General features: G+C 44.9%; 1 protein-coding gene across 2 annotated transcripts in view; it reads left to right on the plus strand.

Moving 5' to 3' along the window:
• apc2 (APC regulator of WNT signaling pathway 2) overlaps window positions 1-22,810 on the plus strand; it is a 193,718-nt gene that overhangs the window by 50,882 nt on the left and 120,026 nt on the right. For both annotated transcript variants that reach the window (XM_068016183.1, XM_068016184.1), the window contains exon 2: window positions 9,841-9,999. In XM_068016183.1, the coding sequence (XP_067872284.1) occupies window positions 9,841-9,999 (159 nt within the window). The remainder of the gene's footprint in view (window positions 1-9,840; window positions 10,000-22,810) is intronic.

Below are 22,810 nucleotides of genomic sequence, written 5' to 3' on the forward strand. Positions count from 1 at the left end.
GCCAGGTTGGACTTGTCCTGCTTTTTGTGTACAGAACATACCTGGGCAATTTTCCACATTGCAGGGTAGATGCCAGTGTTGTAGCTGTACTGGAACAGCTTGGCTAGGGGTGCGGCAAGTTCTGGAGCACAGGTCTTCAGTATTATTGCCGGAATATTGTCAGGGCCCATAGCTTTTGCAGTATCCAGTGCCTTCAGTTGTTTCTTGATATCACGCGGAGTGAATCGAATTGACTGAAGTCCGGCATCTGTGATGCTGGGGACTTCAGGAGGAGGCCAAGATGGATCATCAACTCGGCACTTCTGGCTGAAGATTGTTGCAAATGCTTCAGCCTTATCTTTCGCACTGATATGATGGGCTCCCCCCAAGATTGAGGATGGGGATATTTGTGGAGCCACCTCCTCCAGTTAGTTGTTTAATTGTCTACCACCATTCACGGCTGGATGTGGCAGGACTGCAGAGCTTAGATCTGATCTGTTGGTTATGGGATCGCTTAGCTCTGTCTATCGCATGCTGCTTACGCAGTTTGGCATGCAGGTATTCCTGTGTTGTAACTTCACCAGGTTGACACCTCATTTTGAGGTATGCCTGGTGCTGCTCCTGGCATGCCCTCCTGCACTCTTCATTGAACCAGGGTTGGTCTCCTGGCTTGATGGTAATGGTAGAGTGGGGGATATGCCGGGCCATGAGGTTACAGATCGTGGTTGAGTACAATTCTGCTGCTGCCGATGGCCCACAGTGCCTCATGGATGCCCAGTTTTGCATTGCTAGATCTGTTTGAAATCTGTCCCATTTAGCACGGTGATAGTGCCACACAACACGATGGACGGTATCCTCAATGTGAAGGCGGGACTTTGTCTCCACAAGGACTGTGTGGTGGTCACTGCTACCAATACAGTCATGGACAGAAGCATCTGCAGCAGGCAGATTGGTGAGGACGAGATCAAGTATGTTTTTCCCTCGTGTTAGTTCCCCCACCAGCTGCCGCAGACCCAGTCTAGCAGCTATGTCCTTTAGGACTCGGCCAGCTCGGTCAGTAGTGGTGCTACCAAGCCACTCTTGGTGATGGACATTGAAATCCCCCACCCAGAGTACATTTTGTGCCCTTGCCACCCTCAGTGCTTCCTCCAAGTGGTGTTCAACATGGAGGAATACTGACTCATCAGCTGAGGGAAGGCGGTAGGTGGTAATCAGCAGGAGGTTACCTCGCCCATGTTTGACCTGATGCCATGAGACTTCATGGGGTCTGGAGTCGATGTTGAGGACTCCCAAGGCAACTCCCTCCCTACTGTATACCACTGTGCCACCCCCTCTGGTGGGTCTGTCCTGCTGGTGGGACAGGACATACCCGGGGATGGTGATGGCAGTGTCTGGGACATTGTCTGTAAGGTATGATTCTGTGAGTATGACTACGACAGGCTGTTACTTGACTCGTCTGTGGGACAGCTCTCCCAACTTTGGCACAAGCCCCCAGATGTTAGTAAGGAGGACTTTGCAGGGTCGACAGGGCTGGCTTTGCTGTTGTCGTTTCCGGTGCCTAGGTCGATGCCGGGTGGTCCGTCCGGTTTCATTCCTTTTTATTGACTTCGTAGCGGTTAGGTACAACTGAGTGGCTTGCTAGGCCAATTCAGAGGGAATGTAAGAGTTAACCACGTTGCTGTGGGTCTGGAGTCACATGTAGGCCAGACCAGGTAAGGACAGCAGATTTCCTTCCCTAAAGGGCAGTGAACCAGATGGGTTTTTACAACAATGATTTCATGCCCATAATTAGACTGGCTTTTAATTCCACATTTATTAATTAAGTTCAAATTCCACCTTCTGCTGTGGTGGGATTCAAACCCATGTCCCCAGAGAAATACCCTGGGCCTCTGGGTTACTAGTCCAGTGATAATACTACTACGCCACCACCTACTCCTCATTCAGTATTTCCAGTATTTCTTGGATATTACAATCTACAAGTGTAGATTGTAATATCCAAGCAGAGACTGCTTGAGTTGTGTACCTATCATAACCTCTGCATCACCAACTCGTTCTTTCACACTAAACCCTGTCACCAGGTTTCATGGAGGCACCCAAGATCACGTCGTTGGCACCAGCTAGACCTCATTGTCACAAGGCGAGCCGCCTTAAACAGTGTTCAAATCACACGCAGCTTCCACAGTGCGGACTGCGACACCGACCACTCCCTGGTGTGCAGCAAGGTTAGACTCAGACCAAAGAAGTTGCATCATTCCAAGCAGAAGGGCCACCCGCGCATCAACACGAGCAGAATTTCTCACCCACAGCTGTTACAAAAATTTCTAAATTCACTTGTAACAGCCCTTCAAAACACTCCCACAGGGGATGCTGAGACCAAGTGGGCCCACATCAGAGACGCCATCTATGAGTCAGCTTTGACCACCTACGGCAAAAGTGCGAAGAGAAATGCAGACTGGTTTCAATCTCATAATGAAGAGCTGGAACCTGTCATAGCCGCTAAGCGCATTGCACTTTTGAACTACAAGAAAGCCCCCAGCGATTTAACATCCGCAGCACTTAAAGCAGCCAGAAGTACTGCACAAAGAACAGCTAGGCGTTGCGCAAACGACTACTGGCAACACCTATGCAGTCATATTCAGCTGGCCTCAGACACCGGAAACATCAGAGGAATGTATGATGGCATGAAGAGAGCTCTTGGGCCAACCATCAAGAAGATCACCCCCCTCAAATCTAAATCGGGGGACATAATCACTGACCAACGCAAACAGATGGACCGCTGGGTTGAGCACTACCTAGAACTGTACTCCAGGGAGAATGCTGTCACTGAGACTGCCCTCAATGCAGCCCAGCCTCTACCAGTCATGGATGAGCTGGACATACAGCCAACCAAATCGGAACTCAGTGATGCCATTGATTCCCTAGCCAGCGGAAAAGCCCCTGGGAAGGACAGCATTACCCCTGAAATAATCAAGAGTGCCAAGCCTGCTATACTCTCAGCACTACATGAACTGCTATGCCTGTGCTGGGACGAGGGAGCAGTACCCCAGGACATGCGCGATGCCAACATCATCACCCTCTATAAAAACAAAGGTGACCGCGGTGACTGCAACAACTACCGTGGAATCTCCCTGCTCAGCATAGTGGGGAAAGTCTTTGCTCGAGTCGCTCTGAACAGGCTCCAGAAGCTGGCCGAGCGCGTCTACCCTGAGGCACAGTGTGGCTTTCGTGCAGAGAGATCGACTATTGACATGCTGTTCTCCCTTCGTCAGATACAGGAGAAATGCCGTGAACAACAGATGCCCCTCTACATTGCTTTCATTGATCTCACCAAAGCCTTTGACCTCGTCAGCAGACGTGGTCTCTTCAGACTACTAGAAAAGATCGGATGTCCACCAAAGCTACTAAGTATCATCACCTCATTCCATGACAATATGAAAGGCACAATTCAACATGGTGGCTCCTCATCAGAGCCCTTTCCTATCCTGAGTGGTGTGAAACAGGGCTGTGTTCTCGCACCCACACTTTTTGGGATTTTCTTCTCCCTGCTGCTTTCACATGCGTTCAAATCCTCTGAAGAAGGAATTTTCCTCCACACAAGATCAGGGGGCAGGTTGTTCAACCTTGCCCGTCTAAGAGCGAAGTCCAAAGTACGGAAAGTCCTCATCAGAGAACTCCTCTTTGCTGACGATGCTGCTTTAACATCTCACACTGAAGAATGCCTGCAGAGTCTCATCGACAGGTTTGCGTCTGCCTGCAATGAATTTGGCCTAACCATCAGCCTCAAGAAAACGAACATCATGGGGCAGGATGTCAGAAATGCTCCATCCATCAATATTGGCGACCACGCTCTGGAAGTGGTTCAAGAGTTCACCTACCTAGGCTCAACTATCACCAGTAACCTGTCTCTAGATGCAGAAATCAACAAGCGCATGGGTAAGGCTTCCACTGCTATGTTCAGACTGGCCAAGAGAGTGTGGGAAAATGGCGCACTGACACGGAACACAAAAGTCCGAGTGTATCAGGCCTGTGTCCTCAGTACCTTGCTCTACGGCAGCGAGGCCTGGACAACGTATGCCAGCCAAGAGCGACGTCTCAATTCATTCCATCTTCGCTGCCTTCGGAGAATACTTGGCATCAGGTGGCAGGACTATATCTCCAACACAGAAGTCCTTGAAGCGGCCAACATCCCCAGCTTATACACACTACTGAGTCAGCGGCGCTTGAGATGGCTTGGCCATGTGAGCCGCATGGAAGATGGCAGGATCCCCAAAGACACATTGTACAGCGAGCTCGCCACTGGTATCAGACCCACCGGCCGTCCATGTCTCCGTTATAAAGACGTCTGCAAACGCGACATGAAATCGTGTGACATTGATCACAAGTCGTGGGAGTCAGTTGCCAGCATTCGCCAGAGCTGGCGGGCAGCCATAAAGACAGGGCTAAATTGTGGCGAGTCGAAGAGACTTAGTAGTTGGCAGGAAAAAAGACAGAGGCGCAAGGGGAGAGCCAACTGTGCAACAGCCCCAACAAACAAATTTCTCTGCAGCACCTGTGGAAGAGCCTGTCACTCCAGAATTGGCCTTTATAGCCACTCCAGGCGCTGCTTCACAAACCACTGACCACCTCCAGGCGCGTATCCATTGTCTCTCGAGATAAGGAGGCCCAAAAGAATGGTTGGGAAAATAATGACAGCTGTAAAGCACTATTTGAATTGCTTAGTCATAGTCTATTTTGCCTTCTATCAGACGATGGGTGTGTTTGAGTTTCACAGGTAGCCAGAAGACAAATCATTCAGTAATATGTCTGATGAGATCATCTCCCATTTCCAGTCAAAGGAACATAGCAATGGGAATAGGCCATTGGGTCTGCTTTGCCATTCAGTTAGATCATAGCTGATCTCTACCTCAACTCCATTTACTGGCCTTGGTTCAGGGCCTGATACCCTTACCGAGCAAAAATCCTATTGATCTCAGTCTTAAAGCTCCAATTGTCCCAGCATCCACAGGTTGGGGGAGAAAATTCCAGATTTCTACTAGTTGGTTGTGAGTGGAGATTCCTTGTGGAGGGAGAGCTTCCTGCTCTACAAGAAAGTGGTTACCTTTGTGTATCTCTGCCAATAGTAATTGGACTACCTGCTGACTCTTGGTGAGAAGTATTGGTATCAGAAGTTAAGCAGGAACTGGAAGACTGTCCTCCTAGCAGCCATGGCTTATCCATAGCAGCAATGAAGTTGGCAAGGAAGAAAAATGAACAAAAGAACAGTAGCTACCTCCTACAAGGATATGACTGTACAAACATTCTCCAATATTTACTACCCACACATAGGAGAAAAGATAGCAAAAAGTTTGGTCAGTTCTACTTCACCTAGTTGCCATTCTTCCTCATTGCTATGCATTTACTGTAACATTTGCCCTTCATAATACTTGTGCTGAGCCAGGTGAAATTTCAAAGCCCTTTCTGTGTAAATCACTTGTGCTGACCCTTCCTCACACAAACGCAGCAAGAAACTAAGCACTATATTCTTCCCTCTCCATGTTGTTATCCGTGGTTTAGCAGTAGCACTTTTGCCTCTGAGTCAGAAGGTTGTGGGTTTGAGTTCCACCCCAGAGACTTGAGAACAAAATCTAGGCTGACATTCCAGTGGGGTAGTGAGGGAGTGCTGCACTGTTGGAGGCACTCTTTTTCAGACTTGTCTACCCTATCAGGCAGACATGAAAAATCCCATGGCACTATTTTGACAAGGAGCACGGGAGTTTTCCCTGAAGTCGTGACCAAATATTTATCCCTCAACCAACATCATTACCACATTAATGTTTCAGGTCTGTGACCTTTCATCAGACCTGAAATGTTAACTCTGCTTCTCTCTCCACAGATGCTGCCTGACCTGCTGAGTATTTCCAGCACGTTTTGTTTTTATTTCCGATTTCCAGCATCTGCAGTATTTTGCTTTTGTCGTTACCACATTGCCGTTTGTGGGACCAATTTGGCTGCCGCATTTCCTACATTACAGCAGTGAATACACTTCAAAAGTATTTCATTGATTGAAGCACTTTTGGATGTCCTGAGGTTATGAAAGGTGCTATATAAATGCAGGTCTTCCTTTTCTTATCTGTATCATGTTGAACTCTTGTAACCAGGCCTACAATGAGTGTTACATCGTAACAGCAATATACACATTCAGGGAACATAGATCAATGGAACCATCAGAGTCATTTCAGCTTCTGAAATCATTTCCTGATGATGAACAATCCACTAAGAAAGTTTACATCGCCTATTTATGTGCAAACAATATTGCTCTAGCAAAACTGCTGATTTATGTACAAGCACCCCCGGTAAATAAAAATACAATATATGGCCATTGCATTTTCATTTATGAGTTCTATTCTTTCTTAGCTGGTGAATTATATTCCATTTCCTATTAGCAGTTGCTATGGAGATCAGTGCACACCAGAGGTGTCTGGTCTGCTGTGGGCCAAGCAGTCACCTTGACTATCGTGATTCATTGGGCCTGAAGGAAATCTGTGCTGATTACCTTGAGCGCAGAATTTGTTCTCCTCCACATAAAGCCGTTTCATTTTTTATGTGTTGGCTTTGAAATTAAATCTGGTTTACTCCCTTTCACTCATGTTTGGATGAGACAGCAATAAAAATAACAAGGTTTCCATTCTGCTTGTCGTGTTGGAAGATAATAACAGTTCCTATTATTCTTGGGGAAAATGAATCTATAGTTCTATATATCTGTGACTTAACACTCTCCAGACAATAGGATTTTGGGAGTGTAACAGGGATCCTGAACTTTCAGCATTCAGTATCAGAATGGCAATAGCAGACGTCTTTATTCGGGAATAAAATTTTGAAAGGAAAATGGGAAAATTGCAGGAAGAACAAAAACCAAAGGTCCCAATTCCAACTGCCAGTCTATGATCTCAGCAGGGCAACAGCTGGACACAAGAGCAGGTCAGAGGCTGGGAATTTTTCAGCGAGTAACTCACCTCCTGTCTCCCCAAAGCTTGTCCACCATCTACAAGGCACAAGTCAGGAATACTCTCCACTTGCCTGGATGGGTGCAGCTCCAACAACACTCAAGAAGCTTGACACCATCCAGGACAAAGCAGCCCACTTGATTGGCACCCCATCCACCACCTTCAACATTCACTCCCTTCACCACTGATACACAGTGGCAGCAGTGTGTACCATCTACGAGATGCACTGCAGCAACTCCCCAAGGCTCCTTTGACAGCACCTACCAAACCCATGACCTCTACCACCTAGAAGGACAAGGGCAGCAAATGCATGGGAACACCATCTGTAAGTTCCTCCCCAAGCTATACACCATCCTGACATGGGACTATATCGCCGTTACTTTACTGTCGCTGGGCCAAAATCCTGGAACTCCCTCTTAACAGTGCTGTGGGTGTACCTACACCCAAGGACTGCAGCGATTCAAGAAGGCAGCTCACCACAACCTTCTCAAGGGCAATTAGGGATGGGCGATAAATGATGCTCACATCCCACGAAAAAATAAAAAAAACTTCAGTTGGCCCCAGTGCTCTGAGCTAAAGAAGGGGAGAATTAAACCTGCTCCTTTCTCTTGACCTGTGCTGTTATCCAAAGTATGTGAATGCCTGGTGAGGACAGCCTTGGGCTCGGTTTTGACTCTCCCAACACATCCATAGTGAAATATCTCGTTGCCACTGAATTACGACGTCCACATAAATGGATAATTGTATTCATCAGCACTCCTACCCTGGAGCAAAATCTAGGACAATGTGGTTATAGGATCTTACTGTACGCAAAACAATTACTGTATTTTCCCACATAACAGTAGTCGCTGCACTTCAAATTCCTTCATGGTGTTTGATGCATTTTGAAGTGCTTCTGTGAGACACAATAAGATATGACATAAAAGCAAGTCTTTCTGTCAATAATAAATTTCTCAAAGGGTTGCAGGGCTGTGGAAGGTTACTGGGATAGGGAGGTTACTTGTTCAGGACAAATCTATCCTGAAAGGTGTTTTATATAAGAGATTGAATTCATGACACATAAGTTGAGAACTCGGATACTTTGTGAAAGGTTTAAAGAAGCAACAGCTGGTGCTGAGAGGCAGCAGTTGACATGTGTACAGATGATGTGTTGAGTGTGTTCACCCCAGCGTTAGAGGAGTGTTAAAGGGGACGTGCTGTCTTCCAACTGATTTGGTGCATATTACCTTCGAATAAGAGTTCTTTTTTCTGTCATTGCCTTGGAAGGCCATTCAAGACCAAGGTATCTCTTTAAATTTGTACTGTTGCACAATCATAAGTTTTGAGAATAACTTGTGTTTAAAAAAAATTATGGGATGGTACTGTCACACTTAAAATATCATGACGACCTCTATCCAATTATGAAATATATTTGTCTAGGTGGCTCAGTAGGTAAATGTACTGTGTGATGGAAACCACACCTGCCAAAATGAGGCATATTAATTTTGTCATATGGAACACTATTTTTGAACTGTTACTGGACTTGAACTAACTTGTTTAAAAAGATCACAACAGTGGCTGAAAACTTGGCTGCATATTTGCATTCTAAAAGACAGTTGCATGAAGAAGACAATGGGAGTATTCCCTGATTCGCCAGATGGATTTTTGTCAATGGTCATGATCAAGAGACATTGAGAGTAATTGAGCCAGCATTCCACCCCGCCCCGCCCCCCCAAACCGCCACCCTGCACTGAGAGTGTCTAGTAAGCTTGAAGGAATTCACGAACCTCGCAGGAGAGGCTGTTCCAAGTCAGGAGCTACTCACATGACTAACCTGCTGGCCAACCTGGGGTTTTTTGAATTGTGCTGCACACAGAGTAGTTTTGGAAGAGACTGCAAGTGAACTTCAAGAAAAAAGCACCTCTCCCTCTCTCTGTCTCTCTCTCTCTCACGCAAAGTTCCAGGGACCCATGAAAGTAACTTAAGCCTCAAGACAGGAGACCAGTGAAACAAGTTTGAAAGTGTGCACTGGGCCCCAACGAGAACTGCAAGACTTAACTTCAGTCAAAGACTTTACATCCAATCCAAAACCAGTAACTAAATTCCATCTACTGTTTCAAACATTTCCCCTTTGATTCTTGCTCTCTTTCTGTCTCTATTTGTGTGTGTGTTTATCACGTATGCATTTTAGCATGGTCGTGTCACGTATTTTCAGTAGTTTTAACTGATTTAGAGTTTTAAGGTTAATAAACTTACACCGTTCTTGTTTAAATCTGGGAAAACCTGTCTGGTTGATTTCTTTGCCATTACAATTAGAGAGCAGTGAGCAAGGATTCACTGAGGGGAAGCTAAAACCACGGTGTTTAAAAAATTAAACCCTGTTATGGCCAAACCAGAAAAAGGCTGAGAGGGCAGCCCTAGATCCTGCCTCACCTGTCATAACAGCTGCGTCGGTGGTACTGTAACATTCAGGCTTTCCACTCCTGATTATTCCCCAATGGCTAGTGCTGGATTTGTGGATGTTGGATGAGATTAGGATTAGGCTTGTTTATGATCTCCACCATGGTGAATAGTTGATTGACACCCAATGAAGAATCTTACCCGCAGCGAATGCCCTTTGGGTCAGGTAGCGGAAAGCTTGTTGAATTGCACTGTTACATGAGTCACCACTTTCAAGAGAGAAAGGGGAAAGGACACAAGACTTGTTAGAATCAATACCAGCTCATTGCAGTCAAGTCTTCAACTCATGAATTTAAACTATATAATGAAATATGAGTTGAGTGAGTTCCTAACATTTTATGCTCTTGCATTCATGCCAAACCTCTTGGGTAATGATTAACTTTCCTTTCCCCCGAACCCCTTGCTTTGAAATTAGTATTGAAACAATTTTCTTGTGTAGGTGTTGGAGGAACTCAGGATGTCTGGGCCTATATCTTCCTACGACCATCTGGTGAAGCAGGTTGAGGCACTTAGGAAAGAGAACTCTCACCTACGGCGTGAGTTGGAGGACAACTCCTGTCATCTGTCCAAGCTGGAGACAGAGACCTTGGACATGAAGGTGAGAATCTTGCTACTTGGTCCTGTGATGATCTGAAGGTTTGTGCTCAAAGTTTAACACAACAGCATGTTGAAAGTTAGACCCAAGTCTAAAACCAATTGACATTGAAGAAGTGAGGGAACAAATCATACAGATAATAGAAAATTGCCCAGGTAGTGATTCGATTGAAAGGTCATATAGATGAAGCCAACCAATCAATGCAGTCGCTCTCAGGACTGATCTTATTACACTAATTGAAGCTGAATAGCTGTTTCATATCCAAAAAGTTTCCCATTGTTGCTTGCTTTGTTACTGTTCTGGAAATGTAACAAAGTATTTACATCAATTAATTATGCTGGTGTAAAGTGTTTTTGGAATTGTGTTTGTGTGGAATTGAGGTCAGAGGATGCATGTAGGTATCCACAATATTGGTAGCAACAGATAAACAACTACACATGAATGAGATTTATAACTTTTGATTGATGTGACTTTTTTTTTCTCTTCAGTTTTCTCTCCTCCCTACCTGAAGGTGTCTCACTGGGCGGAGGTTCTACCAACACCAGACATCTTCTCACACCCTGCCATTGTTCACATGTGAGACTTGGCAGTCAGCATGGCTGTCCTTAGAGGATATGACAGCTAAGCCTGATTCTCTCCTCACCTGGCCTCCATGCACCCTCAGTAGAGTTTCCACGATAGCCATTTTTTACTTTCTTACCTCAAAGACACTAGGACCAACTGAGCATCTGGTTCATTGAAGTCCTATATCGCTGACTTATAAGGCTCAGAGAGAGGGGGGTCAAATGTGGGAAGATCTGGAGTGGGGCAGAAAATATTCTATCCACAGGTTCCACCCCTCACTCTTCCCCACATTCCAGGATCAGGGGCATTTACATGAATTGGGTGGGTACCCACACCATTAATGATGTAATTGGGTTACCTACCTCACAGCTCGAAGTGGTGCTCAATAACAGCATAATGGTACAGGATTGAAGAAACTCGAAGAACAAAAATTGGCCCCTTGTATTGAGAAGCCCACTTCTGTGCAGCAATCAACAATTGATCCATTTATGACCAATTTCATTAGGGAAAAATGGAATTGCCTCCAGTGTCTTTAGAAATGATGGAGACCAAAGGTGCATAGAGATCTCTAGGGACCATTGTCTCTATGGGAACAAATGTGAGAAGGACAACACATGATGTAATTTCTTCTTTCAATGCACCCACTCCCAAATGGGCAGGAAATTTCAACAATAAAAAACGGGCTCATCACAACTGGAATCTGCCCCAATTTCTGCATTCCTCCCTAATGCAGCCTTCTAAAGCCAAGGGTATATGGCCACAGACTTTAAACCTGAGACATCAGGATAGTTCTAACTTGTGGCTTTCGCTTATGGTTATTACACTGTCCACAAGGGGCAGGGAGGCTCCAGCAATGGGAAAGGGGGGAGGGAGTTGAATAGCTAGAAAAAGATGAATAGCAACTGTATTTAGATGTGCTGGCAGTATTAATGCTACCTTCAGAGAGCTTAGGAAGGACATCTTGTATATGTGTTGCTGAATTGGCTTTGTCTAATTTATATTACTATGTAGTTGCTGAGGTGGAAGCCGCTGTAAGCAGGAGTGCTACATAATTGAGCCATTACTTTCACATTCTCTGTCTTTTGAGGGTGGCCACACTGGCTGAACAATTCCATTAACTTCCGATGACACTAAGTGGCTTCTGATGTTAAAACATAAATTTTCTTTTGCCAAGCCTATAGTTTGTGTGTGTTGAGAGGGGGATGGGAGCCAATCTACTTTGAAGCATTAAAAGCATCATATTCTTGCCGCATACTTCCAAATGCTACCAGTAAAGGAATTTAATAGAACATTTGACAGACCCATCTGACTGAAGATAACCTTGGACAACAGTTGTTACTCCAACATTTAGTGCAATTGATTTCAAACTTTTCTGTGTAGACCCCTCCTCCAAATATCACCACACTCTCCGTGACACCCCTCCACACATCCCCACACTCTGAGGGACACCCCTCCAAATATCACTACACTCTCAGTGAACCCTCTGGGGTCACAGCACGGATCACCTGGGGTCCAAGGAGCTCCACCCAAAAACCTGTTCAGTGATGTTAGCAGAATTGACTGAACAACACCCAAATAATCTGATCAATTGAAGAGAACTGAAAAGAGCAAATACCTTCAGAGTACTTTAGTGGTTCTGTGGTATTATTTATGAGGACAACACAATCATGAATTCAGTTTTTACAAAGAAACCGCAGGCTCCAACCATCTTCCATTTAATATCCAGAGCAATACTCCAATATCTGGATTACACTAATGTATTCTAATTTATCATTTAACTTATATGGGAGCGTCTCAGATTTTCTGCTGTGAGCTCCCCTTAGCTGCTTCTAGTAGCCCACAGAAGGCCCCTAGTGGCACACGCTACCCTTCCACGAACACCACCCCCTGTCCTCAACGACCACCCTCCTCCCGACCCCTCGGCAGGGCCTAGAGGGCCTGGTCCCTGGTGTAGTGGCAGCAGCAGTTGCCAGCATTCCCAGTGGCACTGTCGATACTGCTGATTGGCTGGCAGCTCTGGGAGGCAGGACCCCTGTCCTTAAACGGACTGGGTTCCCGGTGCTGGGCCGTTAAGTGTCAAGCGCCATTAAATTGCACTGGAGAGGCTCCAAAGGGTCGAGGCAGGATTCCCCTCATCTTTTCAGCTCAGCATCGGGAGCCCCGCCGACTCCACAAAATTCAGCCCAGAGCGTGCACAGGCCACTCTCATGCACCTACTGGCCGATAGTGATAGACAAACATTGACAGAATACAGAATCATAGAATCATACAGCATAGAAGGAGGTCATTCAGCTCATCCTGCCTGTGCAAGCTCATTGAAAGAGATTTTCAACTAATCCCAATCCACTGCTCTTTCCCCATAGCCCTGCAATTATTTTACGTTCAAGTATTTCTCCAATTCCTTTTTGAAAGTTACTATTGAATCTGCCTTGCCCTAAAAACAGAACATGCTGCAACTCCACACAACCAGCACCAGTTTTTCCTCTAACCCTTCTACCAATCACCTTAAATCTGTGCCCCTGGTAACTGACCTGTCTGCTAGGGGAAACAGGTCCTTCCTGTCTACTCTAAGCCCCTCATAATTTTGTACACCTCAATTAAGTCACCCCTCAGCCTCCTCTGTTCCAAGGAAAACAACCCCAGCCTATCTAATCTTTCCTCATAGCTGCAACTTTCCAGCCCTGGCAATATTCTTGTAACTCTCCTCTGTACTCTCTCTAGAGCCATTATGTCCTTTCTGTAATGTATGCAATCAGAACAGTATACAATACTCCAACTGTGGCTCAACCAGCGTTTTATACAGTTCCAGCATTACATCCCTGTTTTTATATTCTATACCTCGGCCAATAAAAGAATTCATCCCATATGCCTTCCTCATCACTTTGCCTACCTGTCCTGCCGATGGACATGCACTCCGAGGCCTCTCACTTCTTCTACCCCTTTCAATATCTTCCCGTTTATTGTGTATTCTCTTGCTTTGTTTCCCCTCCCTAAATGCATTACCTTCTCCAGATTGAAGTCCATTTGCCACTTTTCTGCCCAATCAACCAAACCTCTGATATCATTCTGGAGTCTACAGCTATCCTCTTCACAGTGGCGCAGTGGTTAGCACCGCAGCCTCACAGCTCCAGGGACCCGGGTTCGATTCCGGGTACTGCCTGTGTGGAGTTTGCAAGTTCTCCCTGTGTCTGCGTGGGTTTTCTCCGGGTGCTCCGGTTTCCTCCCACAAGCCAAAAGACTTGCAGGTTGATAGGTTAATTGGCCATGATAAATTGTCACTAGTATAGGTAGGTGGTAGGGAAATATAGGGACAGGTGGGGATGTTTGGTTGGAATATGGGATTAGTGTAGGATTAGTATAAATGGGTGGTTGATGTTCGGCACAGACTCGGTGGGCCGAAGGGCCTGTTTCAGTGCTGTATCTCTAATCTAATCTAATCTACACGGCCAATTTTTGTGTCATCAGCAGATTTCCCAATCATGCCTCCCACATTTAAGTCCAAATCATTAATATATACTACGAACAACAAGGGACCCAACTGAGTCCTGTGGAATACCACTGGAAACAACTTTCTATTCACAAAAACATCCGTTGACCATTACCCTTTGTTTCCTGTTTCTGAGCCAATTTTGGATCCAATTCACCACATTCCCCTCTATCCCATGGGCTTTAAATTTTCTTACCAGTCTGCCATGTGGGACCTTGTCAAATGCCTTACAAAAATTCATGTTGACAACATCCACTGCACTACCCTCATCAATCCTCCTTGTTACTTCCTCAAAAAAGTTAGTAAGACACGTCCTTCCCTTAAGAAATGCATGCTGATTATCCCTGATTAATCAGTGCCTTTCTAAGTGACAGTTTATCGTATCTCTCAGAATTGATTCTAATAATTTGCCCACCACCGGCTTATAATTATTTGGCCTATTCCCTCGTACCCTTTTTAAACAATGGTACAAAGTTCGCAGATCTCCAATCCTCTGGTACCTCGCCTGTATCTAGTGAGGATTTGAAAATGATCCTCAGAGCATCCACTATTTCCTCCCTGGCTTCCTTTAACAGCCTGGGGTACAATCCATCCGGCCCTGGTGATTTATCCACTTTCATGGATGTCAGAAAAGTCTCTAGTACTTCCTCTCTCATTATGCTTATTGTATCTAATATTTCACACTCCTCCTCTTTAACTACAATGTCTGCATCAACCCTCTCCTTTGTGAGGACAAAATGCTCATTAAGAACCCTGCCCACATCTTCTGCATCCATGCATAATTTTCCTTGTACATCTCTGATAGGCCCTACCCTTTCCTTAGTTATCCTCTTTCTCTTAATCTACTGATAAAACATTTTTGGGTTTTCCTTGATTTTTTCCTGTCAATATTTTTTCATCTCCTCTCTTTGCTTTCCTAATTTCCTTTTCTACTTCACCCCTGCACTTTCTGTACTCTTCAAGGCTTTCAAAAGTATTAAGTTTTTGTGACTGTCATGAGCTTTCTTTTTCTACTTTATCTTACCCTGTATGCTTCTAGATAACCATGGGGCTCTAGATTTGGCAGTGCCACCCTTTTTCTTTGTGGGGACACTGTGCCTGTAGAATCTCGTTTTGAATGCCTCCCATTGGTTTGCCACTGATTGTCTTTCAAGTAGCTGTATCCAGTCCACTTTTGCCAGATCACCTCTCAGCTTCCTAAAATTTGCCTTCCCCCAATTGGAACTTTTACTCCTGTCCTATTTTTGTCCTTTTCCATAATAATGCTAAATTTAACTGTATTATGGCCACTATCTCCAAAATGGTCACCCACTGCTACTTCATCCACTTTCTCAGCTTCATTTCCTAAGACTAAACCTAGGATTGTGCCCCCTCTTGTTGGGCTTGTTATGTGCTGGCTAAAAAAGTTCTCTTGAATGCAGTTCACGAATTTTGTGTCTTCTGTGCCCTTCACACTATTTGTATCCCAGTTGATTTTAGGGTATTATTAGCTATTATTGCCATATTATTTTTGCACTCAGAAATTTGCCAACATATTTGTTCTTCTATCTCCCTCGCAGTATTTATCCTATTAGTGTGGCTCCCCCTTTTTTATTTCTGAGCTGAACCCATATGGCCTCATTTGATGATTCATTTAGCATATCATCCCTCCTCACAGCTATAATCGAGTCTTTAACCTATAATGCTACACCCCCACCTTTTTTATCCCCCCTCTCTATCCTGCCTGAAAACTCTATGTCCAGGGATGTTGAACTGCCATTTTTGCCCCTCTTTAAGCCAAATTTCAGTTATAGCAATAATATCATGCTGTCATGTGTCTATCTGTGCCCTCAGCTCATTGGCTTTATTTGCTGTTCTCCTTGCATTTCAATAAATACCTCTGAACACTGCCAAATTCCTGTGCTGTACATTTTTTAACCTTTGCGTCTTCTGTCTTTCAGAGTCACTTGCTAGTTTTCTGCCTCCCTTTCCCTGCTCTGAATTTGTCCTATTTGAAACTGCCCTCAGGTTCTCATCCCCTGCCAATCTAGTTTAAACCATCCCCAACATCACTAGCAAATCTTCCTGCAAGGATATTCATTCCAGTCCTGTTCAGGTGTAAACTGTTCAGCTTGTCCAGGTCCCACCTTCCCCAGAACTGGTCCCATTGCCCCAGAAATCGGAAGCCCTCCTTCCTGCACCATCTCTCCAGCCACGCCTTCATCTGGTGTATTCTGCTATTTCTATACTCACTAGCACACGGCCTTGGGAGTAATTCAGAGATTACTACCTTTGATGTCCTGCTTGCTAATCTCTTTCCTAACTCCCTAAATTCAGCCTGCAGGACTTCATCCCTTTGTCTACCGATATCATTGTTACCAATTTCTTTTTTTATTCATTCATTGGATGTGGGCATCGCTGACAAGGCCAGCATTTATTGCCCATCCCTAATTGCCCTTGAGAAGGTGGTGGTGAGCTGCCTTCTTGAACTGCTGCAGTCAATGGGGGGGGGGGGGTTGGTTCACCTACAGTGCTGTTAGGAAGGGAGTTCCAGGATTTTGACACAGTGACAGTGAAGGAATGATGATATAGTTCGAAGTCAGGAGGGCATGTGGCTTGGAGGGGAACTTGCAGGTGGTGATGTTCCCATGCAATTGCTGCTCTTGTCCTTCTAGGTGGTAAAGGTCGCGGGTTTGGAAGATGCTGTCTAAGGAGCCTTGGTGCGTTGCTGCAGTGCATCTTGTAGATGATACACACTGCTGCCACTGTGCGTCAGTGGTGGAGGGAGTGAATGTTTGTGGATGGGATGACAATCAAGTGGGCTGCATTGTCCTGGATGGTGTCGAGCTACACCCATCCAGGACAGTATTCCATCACACTTCTGACTGAGCCTTGTAGTTGATGGACAGACTTGGGGAGTCAGAAGTTGAGTTACTCGCTGCAGGATTCCTAGCCTCTGACCTGCTGTTGTAGACACAGTATTTATATGGCTACTCCAGTTTAGTTTCTGGTCAATGGTGACCCCCAGGATGTTGATAGTGGGGAATTCAGCGATTGTAATGCGATTGACTGTCAAGGGGAGATGGTTATGTTCTCCCTTGTTGAAGATGGTCATTGCCTGGCACTTGTGTGGTGTTACGACCAGGTGAAAAAGGTGTCTAGGGGTCTGTTACTATCTTCACCTGGTCTTATTGTAACAGGGTTTAATTTTAAACACACTGTGTTCTGAGCTCCCCCTTTGTGAATCCTTGTTCACAGCTTTCCAATTATAAGGCAAAGAAATGAGGACAAACAGGCTTTCTTCATTTTAAAGAAGGAAGGTGAAATTTATTAAACCTTAAACTTAAACTCTAATATGATTGACGCCTTTGGATATACGACATTCCCACCTTAGCATGCACACGCGATATACACACGCAAATAGGGACAGAAAAGAGCAGAAAAAAAATAAAATGGAGCCATTTGAGGCAATATCAGAAGAGTTTCTTGTTACTGTTTCTGTGTTTCCAGCATGCCATAGAGGCCTTGATTGTAGACAGCTCTTACTTCTCATTGGGGTGCAGCATGGAGACTTTTCTCTCTTGGTGTTCATGTGTCTTCAATGGTTTCTGAAGCTGGTGAAAGTGCGATGAGAGAAGACAGGAGAGAGATGTTCTCAGTCTAGGAGAAGTGTGCCTTCTGATTTCAAATTCCTTGTTGGAAGTTCAAATTCAAAACTCCAACAGTCAGGCAGTCATGTGACTAAAACTGGTCTGATCACTTTTTCTGTGTTTGTGGATTCTGCTATCTTAGCAGTCAACCTGGAATGCTAGCTCTCCCACCTTCAACATCTAGTAATCAAAAGTCCATTGTTGGTTGAACATGTCAGGGCATGGTCCTTTGTCCCTTGAGCCACCACTATCTGTTACTATGCAAATGTCTTTCCAGTCAGGGGCTTGCAATTTTACGTTTTAATGTTCATGTGGCGAAATCATGTGTGCCTCAGTCTTGGCAGGTGGGGATGGGGGGGGTGGTGGTGGTGGGGGGTTGCCTGACAGTGGCGCGAATGTTACTTTCCACTTATCAGCCCAAGCCTGGATATTGTCCAGGTCTTGCTGCATTTCTACACAGACTGTTTCAGTATCTGAGGAGTCGCAAATGGTGCTGAACATTTTGCAATCATCAGCGACATCCCCATTTCTGAATTTATGATTGAAAGAAGGTCATTGATGAAGCAGCTGAAGATGGCTGGGCCTAGGGCACTACCCTGAGGAACTCCTGCAGTGGTGTCCTGGAACTGCAATGATTGTCCTCCAACAGCCACAACCATCTTCCTTTCTGCTAGGTATGACTCCAACCAGCGGAGCGTTTTCTCCCGATTCCCATTGACTCCAGTTTTACTTGGGCTCCTTGATGCCATACTCATTCAAATTCTGCCTTGATGTCAAGGGTAGTCACTCTCACCTCACCATGACCTCTGGTTGTGCACCCTTGCCCTCCAGAATGCTCGATAGCTGCTCGTTGATATCCATAATTCTTGTACCAGGGAGACAACATACCATCCTGGAATCACATCTGTGACCACAGAAACACCTATCTGTTCCCCTAACTATAGAATCCCCTATCAATATTGCTCTCCTATCTTTTTTCCTCCCTTCCTGCACAGCTGAGCCAGCCATGGTGCTCTGGTCATGACTCTTGTTGCACTTTCCAGAGGAACCTTCTCTCCCATCAGTACTCAGAACATAATAGCAGTTAGAAAGTGGGATGCCCTCCAGGGACTCCTGCACTACCTGTCTTGTCCTTCTTGTCTTTCTGACAGCCACCCAGTCCCTCACTGCCTGTGCTCTCTTTAGCTGCGGGGTGACCATCTCCTGAAATGTGCTATCCATATATCTCTCATTGTCGTGGGTACACCTCAGTGACACCAGCTGCTCCTCGAGTTCCAAGATACGGCGCTTGAGTTTTTGCATTTGGTGGCACTTTCTGCACAAGTAGTTTTCCAGGACATGGAACAGGATGTACATTTGATGGGTGTGAGCAGCCCTGCCATGCCTCGAATTACTTATTACTGCACTAAAATTGGAAGTTTAATAAACACAATAAAATGTTTTTTTGTATAAAACAAACAAATGAGTAACCACCTATTAGTATTTTAGCTTCTACTTAGTAGATAGACTTAAATGTTAGAGAAAAAAAATCAGCAGAAAAAAGAAAATAAGAAAATACCCACCAGATACTCACTGACTAGCTCTCTGTACCTCACCGCTCTCTCTCCCCTCTCGTGCTTTTTGTAGCTTTGAAGTCACACCCAGCCAATCACCTATCTGCTTCCCTGTGATGTCAAACCTTGATTTTTCTTTCAGAATGCCAGAAGACAGGTGTCAGCAGCAACTAGCCTCGTTCCGATCTCACTTTTCCTCGGTGAGCTCGCGCTCTCTCTCCCAGGCTCTTTATTCCCCGCTTTTATCTCACTGTTTCCTGGTGAACTCACGCTCGCTCTCTCTCTCTCCTGGGCTGTTTATGCCCCACTCTGATCTCACTGTTTCCTAGTGATCTCCAGCTTGTAATGAGCATACGCTCCCTGCCAGCCATATTGCAGGCTTAGGTACCCGTTTAGCACCTGGTAAACAGGCACAGCACCATCACCTTTCTAGGCCGTAACCTTTAACATCCACTAGAACCACCAGAGGGGATCTAAGTTGTCTCATCTGAACAACAGCACCTCTGAAAATGCAAAACACCCTCCATATTGGCACATTATTTTAAAGCCCGAGCCTTTCTCTGCTATAGTAATGATTTTGTTAGACATCAATCACTTAAGCAAAGGAACATACAAACATACGAATTAGGAGCAGGAGTAGGCCACTTGGCCCATTGAACCTGCTCCGCCATTCAATAAGTTCATGGCTGAACTGATTTCTCCATATTACCACCTACCCCCAATAAACTTGCAGCCCCTTATCAATAGTCTATCTACCTCTGCCTTAAAAATATTCAAAGACTCTGCTTCCACCGCCTTTTGAGGAAGAGAATTCCAAAGACTCACCACCATCTGAGAGTAAAACATTTCTCCTCATCTCTGTCTTAAATGAGCGACCCCTTATTTTTAAACAGTGACCGCTGGTTCTAGATTCTCCCACAAGGGGAAACATCCTTTCCACATCCACCCTGTCAAGACCCCCTCAGGATCTTATATGTTTCAATCAAGTCGTCTCTTACACTTCTAAATTCCAGCAGATACAAGCCTAGCCTGTCCAATCTTTCCTCATAAGACAACACGCCCATTCCAAGTAACAGTCTAGTAAACCTTCTTTGAACTGCTTCCAATGCATTTACATCCTTCCTTAAATAAGGAGACCAGTACTGTACACAGTACTCCAGATGTGATCTCACCAATGCCCTGTATAGCTGAAGCATAACCTCCCTACGTTTGTATTCAATTCCCCTTGCGATAAATGATAACATTCTATTAGCTTTCCTAATTACGTGCTATACCTGCATACTAACTATTTGTGATTCATGCACTAGGACACCCAGATCCCTCTGCATCTCAGAGCTCCGCAATCTCTCACCATTTAGATAATATGCTTTTTTATTCTTTGTACCAAAATGGACAATTTCCCACTTTCCCGCAATATACTCCATTTGCCAGATATTTGTCCACTCACTTCATCTATCTATTTCCCTTTGTAGCCCCCTTATGTCCTCTTCACAACCTACTTTCCTACCTATTTTTGTGTCATCAGCAAATTTAGCAACCATACCTTCGGTCCCTTCGTCCAAGTCATTTATATAAATTGTAAAAAGTTGAGGCCCCGGCACTGATCCCTGTGGCACACCACTCGTTACAGCTTGCCAACCAGGAAATGACCATTTATGCCTACTCTCTGTTTCCTGTTAGCTAGCCAATCTTCTATCCATGCCAAAATGTTACCCCGTACACCATGAGCTTTTATTTTTTGCAACAACCTTTGATGTGGCACCTTATCAAATGCCTTCTGGAAATCTAAGTACAATACATTCACCGGTTCCCCTTAATCCACAGCACATGTAACTCCCTCAAAGAGGCTCATACTCCCCAATACAAGATTTACTGCCATTCCATTATGACAGTTCGGGCATTGCTTAGCTTACTTGTGTGGGAACTTTTCTTTTCGGTTTTAGGATTTGTTTATAAACTCAGGCTTTGTGATGTCTACTCGTTGCCATGGATCTCTGTACTCTTTCCAGCTCACAAAATTAAATGTTTAATTGATCAAGGATTCACTGCTTCTTTCACAAGATTCTGTACTGCTGAGAGATTAATTCTCTGTGGGCCGCGGGAACCAAACCTTGCCTGAGTCGACTGGTTTTTGATAATACTTCTCTTTAAGGTTGCGCCATTGGGTCTGATGGTTAATATGGGGAGAGAAAGCAGCTTTTTGTTCTTTCCCATTTCGTATATCTTGAGGGATTGCAATGGAAAACAGGAATTGTGTCTACATGATGCAGCAGTTCTACTTTTGCAAACGAGAGTCCGGAAAGCCAAGAAGATGACATTGGGCACTTTAAAACGTTCTTGTGATACCATCCAGGTTCCTGAGAAAGTCTCAAGAGACTTGAGAAACCGGTAATGAAGTGGTCTCATTAATTTAGATCTGAAATCCATCCCATTATCAACTCATTCTCAAATGGAGAATGATACCCTTGCAGTAATGTGCCAGACTAACCTGATGACAACTCGTGTTCCCAAACTGTCTGCCATCCAAACATGGCACTTGCAAAAAAAAAGTATTCAGAGAAGCAGTACTTTTAATTTAATATTTATTCTTGCGATATGAGCCAACATTTATTGCCCATCGCTAGTTGACTTTCAAAAGGTGGTGGTGAGCCTTCTTATTGAACTATCGCAGTCTGTATGGTGAAGGTACACTCACATGTGGAAGAGATTCTAGTTTGAGGGACAATAAATTACTTTTGAAAGGTCCCTAACATTGGAGTTCTGTACCAGCATTTCAGCTTGGCAATGTACAATTCAAGTCTACCCCCCCTGCTTACTAAGTCTGGCTGCTACACTGCCAAAACCAAGAGGTCCTAGTTTGAGATAGGCTGGTGGTATTTGATTAGCTACCATTAAATTTCCCTAAATAGATACACTACTAAAATTCAGGCGTGAAAGAGTGACTCACCCCTAGCTGATTTTAAACAAAACCCACTACCAAAAGTAGTACAATTAAACCAAAATGGTAAAATCAGAGAAAGATTAAACCATGAGGTGTTTACTGGTCATGGAAAGCATCCAGTGCAGGAGTGTGTTGGTACTTAAGGGTCCCCAGACATGAACGATAGCTTAAACATAGACACACAACAAAGAAAGGATTGACATTTATATAGTGCTTCAAGACGGCCAGTTTGCGCACAGCAAAATCCCACAAACATCAATGAGGTAAATGACCAAAAATAAATCTTTTTTTTTGGTGTAAGTGGCTGAGTGCTAATGTTGGCTCAGAACTCCCTGCTGTTCTTCAAAAGGTGCCATGGATCTTTTACATCCACCTGAGAGGGCAGACTCAGTTTAACACCTTCACTGCTCGCAGGACTCATTGTAGCTTATCAAACGTCTCAGTGCTTCACTCGTCTCGTGCTGAGCTTGCAAAGTTCAACGAGACACTAACTGGCAGGAGGTACCCCCCATATTTCCCTGATTTTGGAGCAGCAGCAGGGTTGCTCCTCCCAACCCCACATTAAAATAATGGAGGCTGCTCCCTGTCCCCGCCCATCGATCCCCTTGGCCTCCCCACCGGCTAATGATTAGATCCCTGT

Source organism: Heterodontus francisci, chromosome 36 (assembly GCF_036365525.1).
Source record: "Heterodontus francisci isolate sHetFra1 chromosome 36, sHetFra1.hap1, whole genome shotgun sequence".
Classification (NCBI taxonomy): domain Eukaryota; kingdom Metazoa; phylum Chordata; class Chondrichthyes; order Heterodontiformes; family Heterodontidae; genus Heterodontus; species Heterodontus francisci.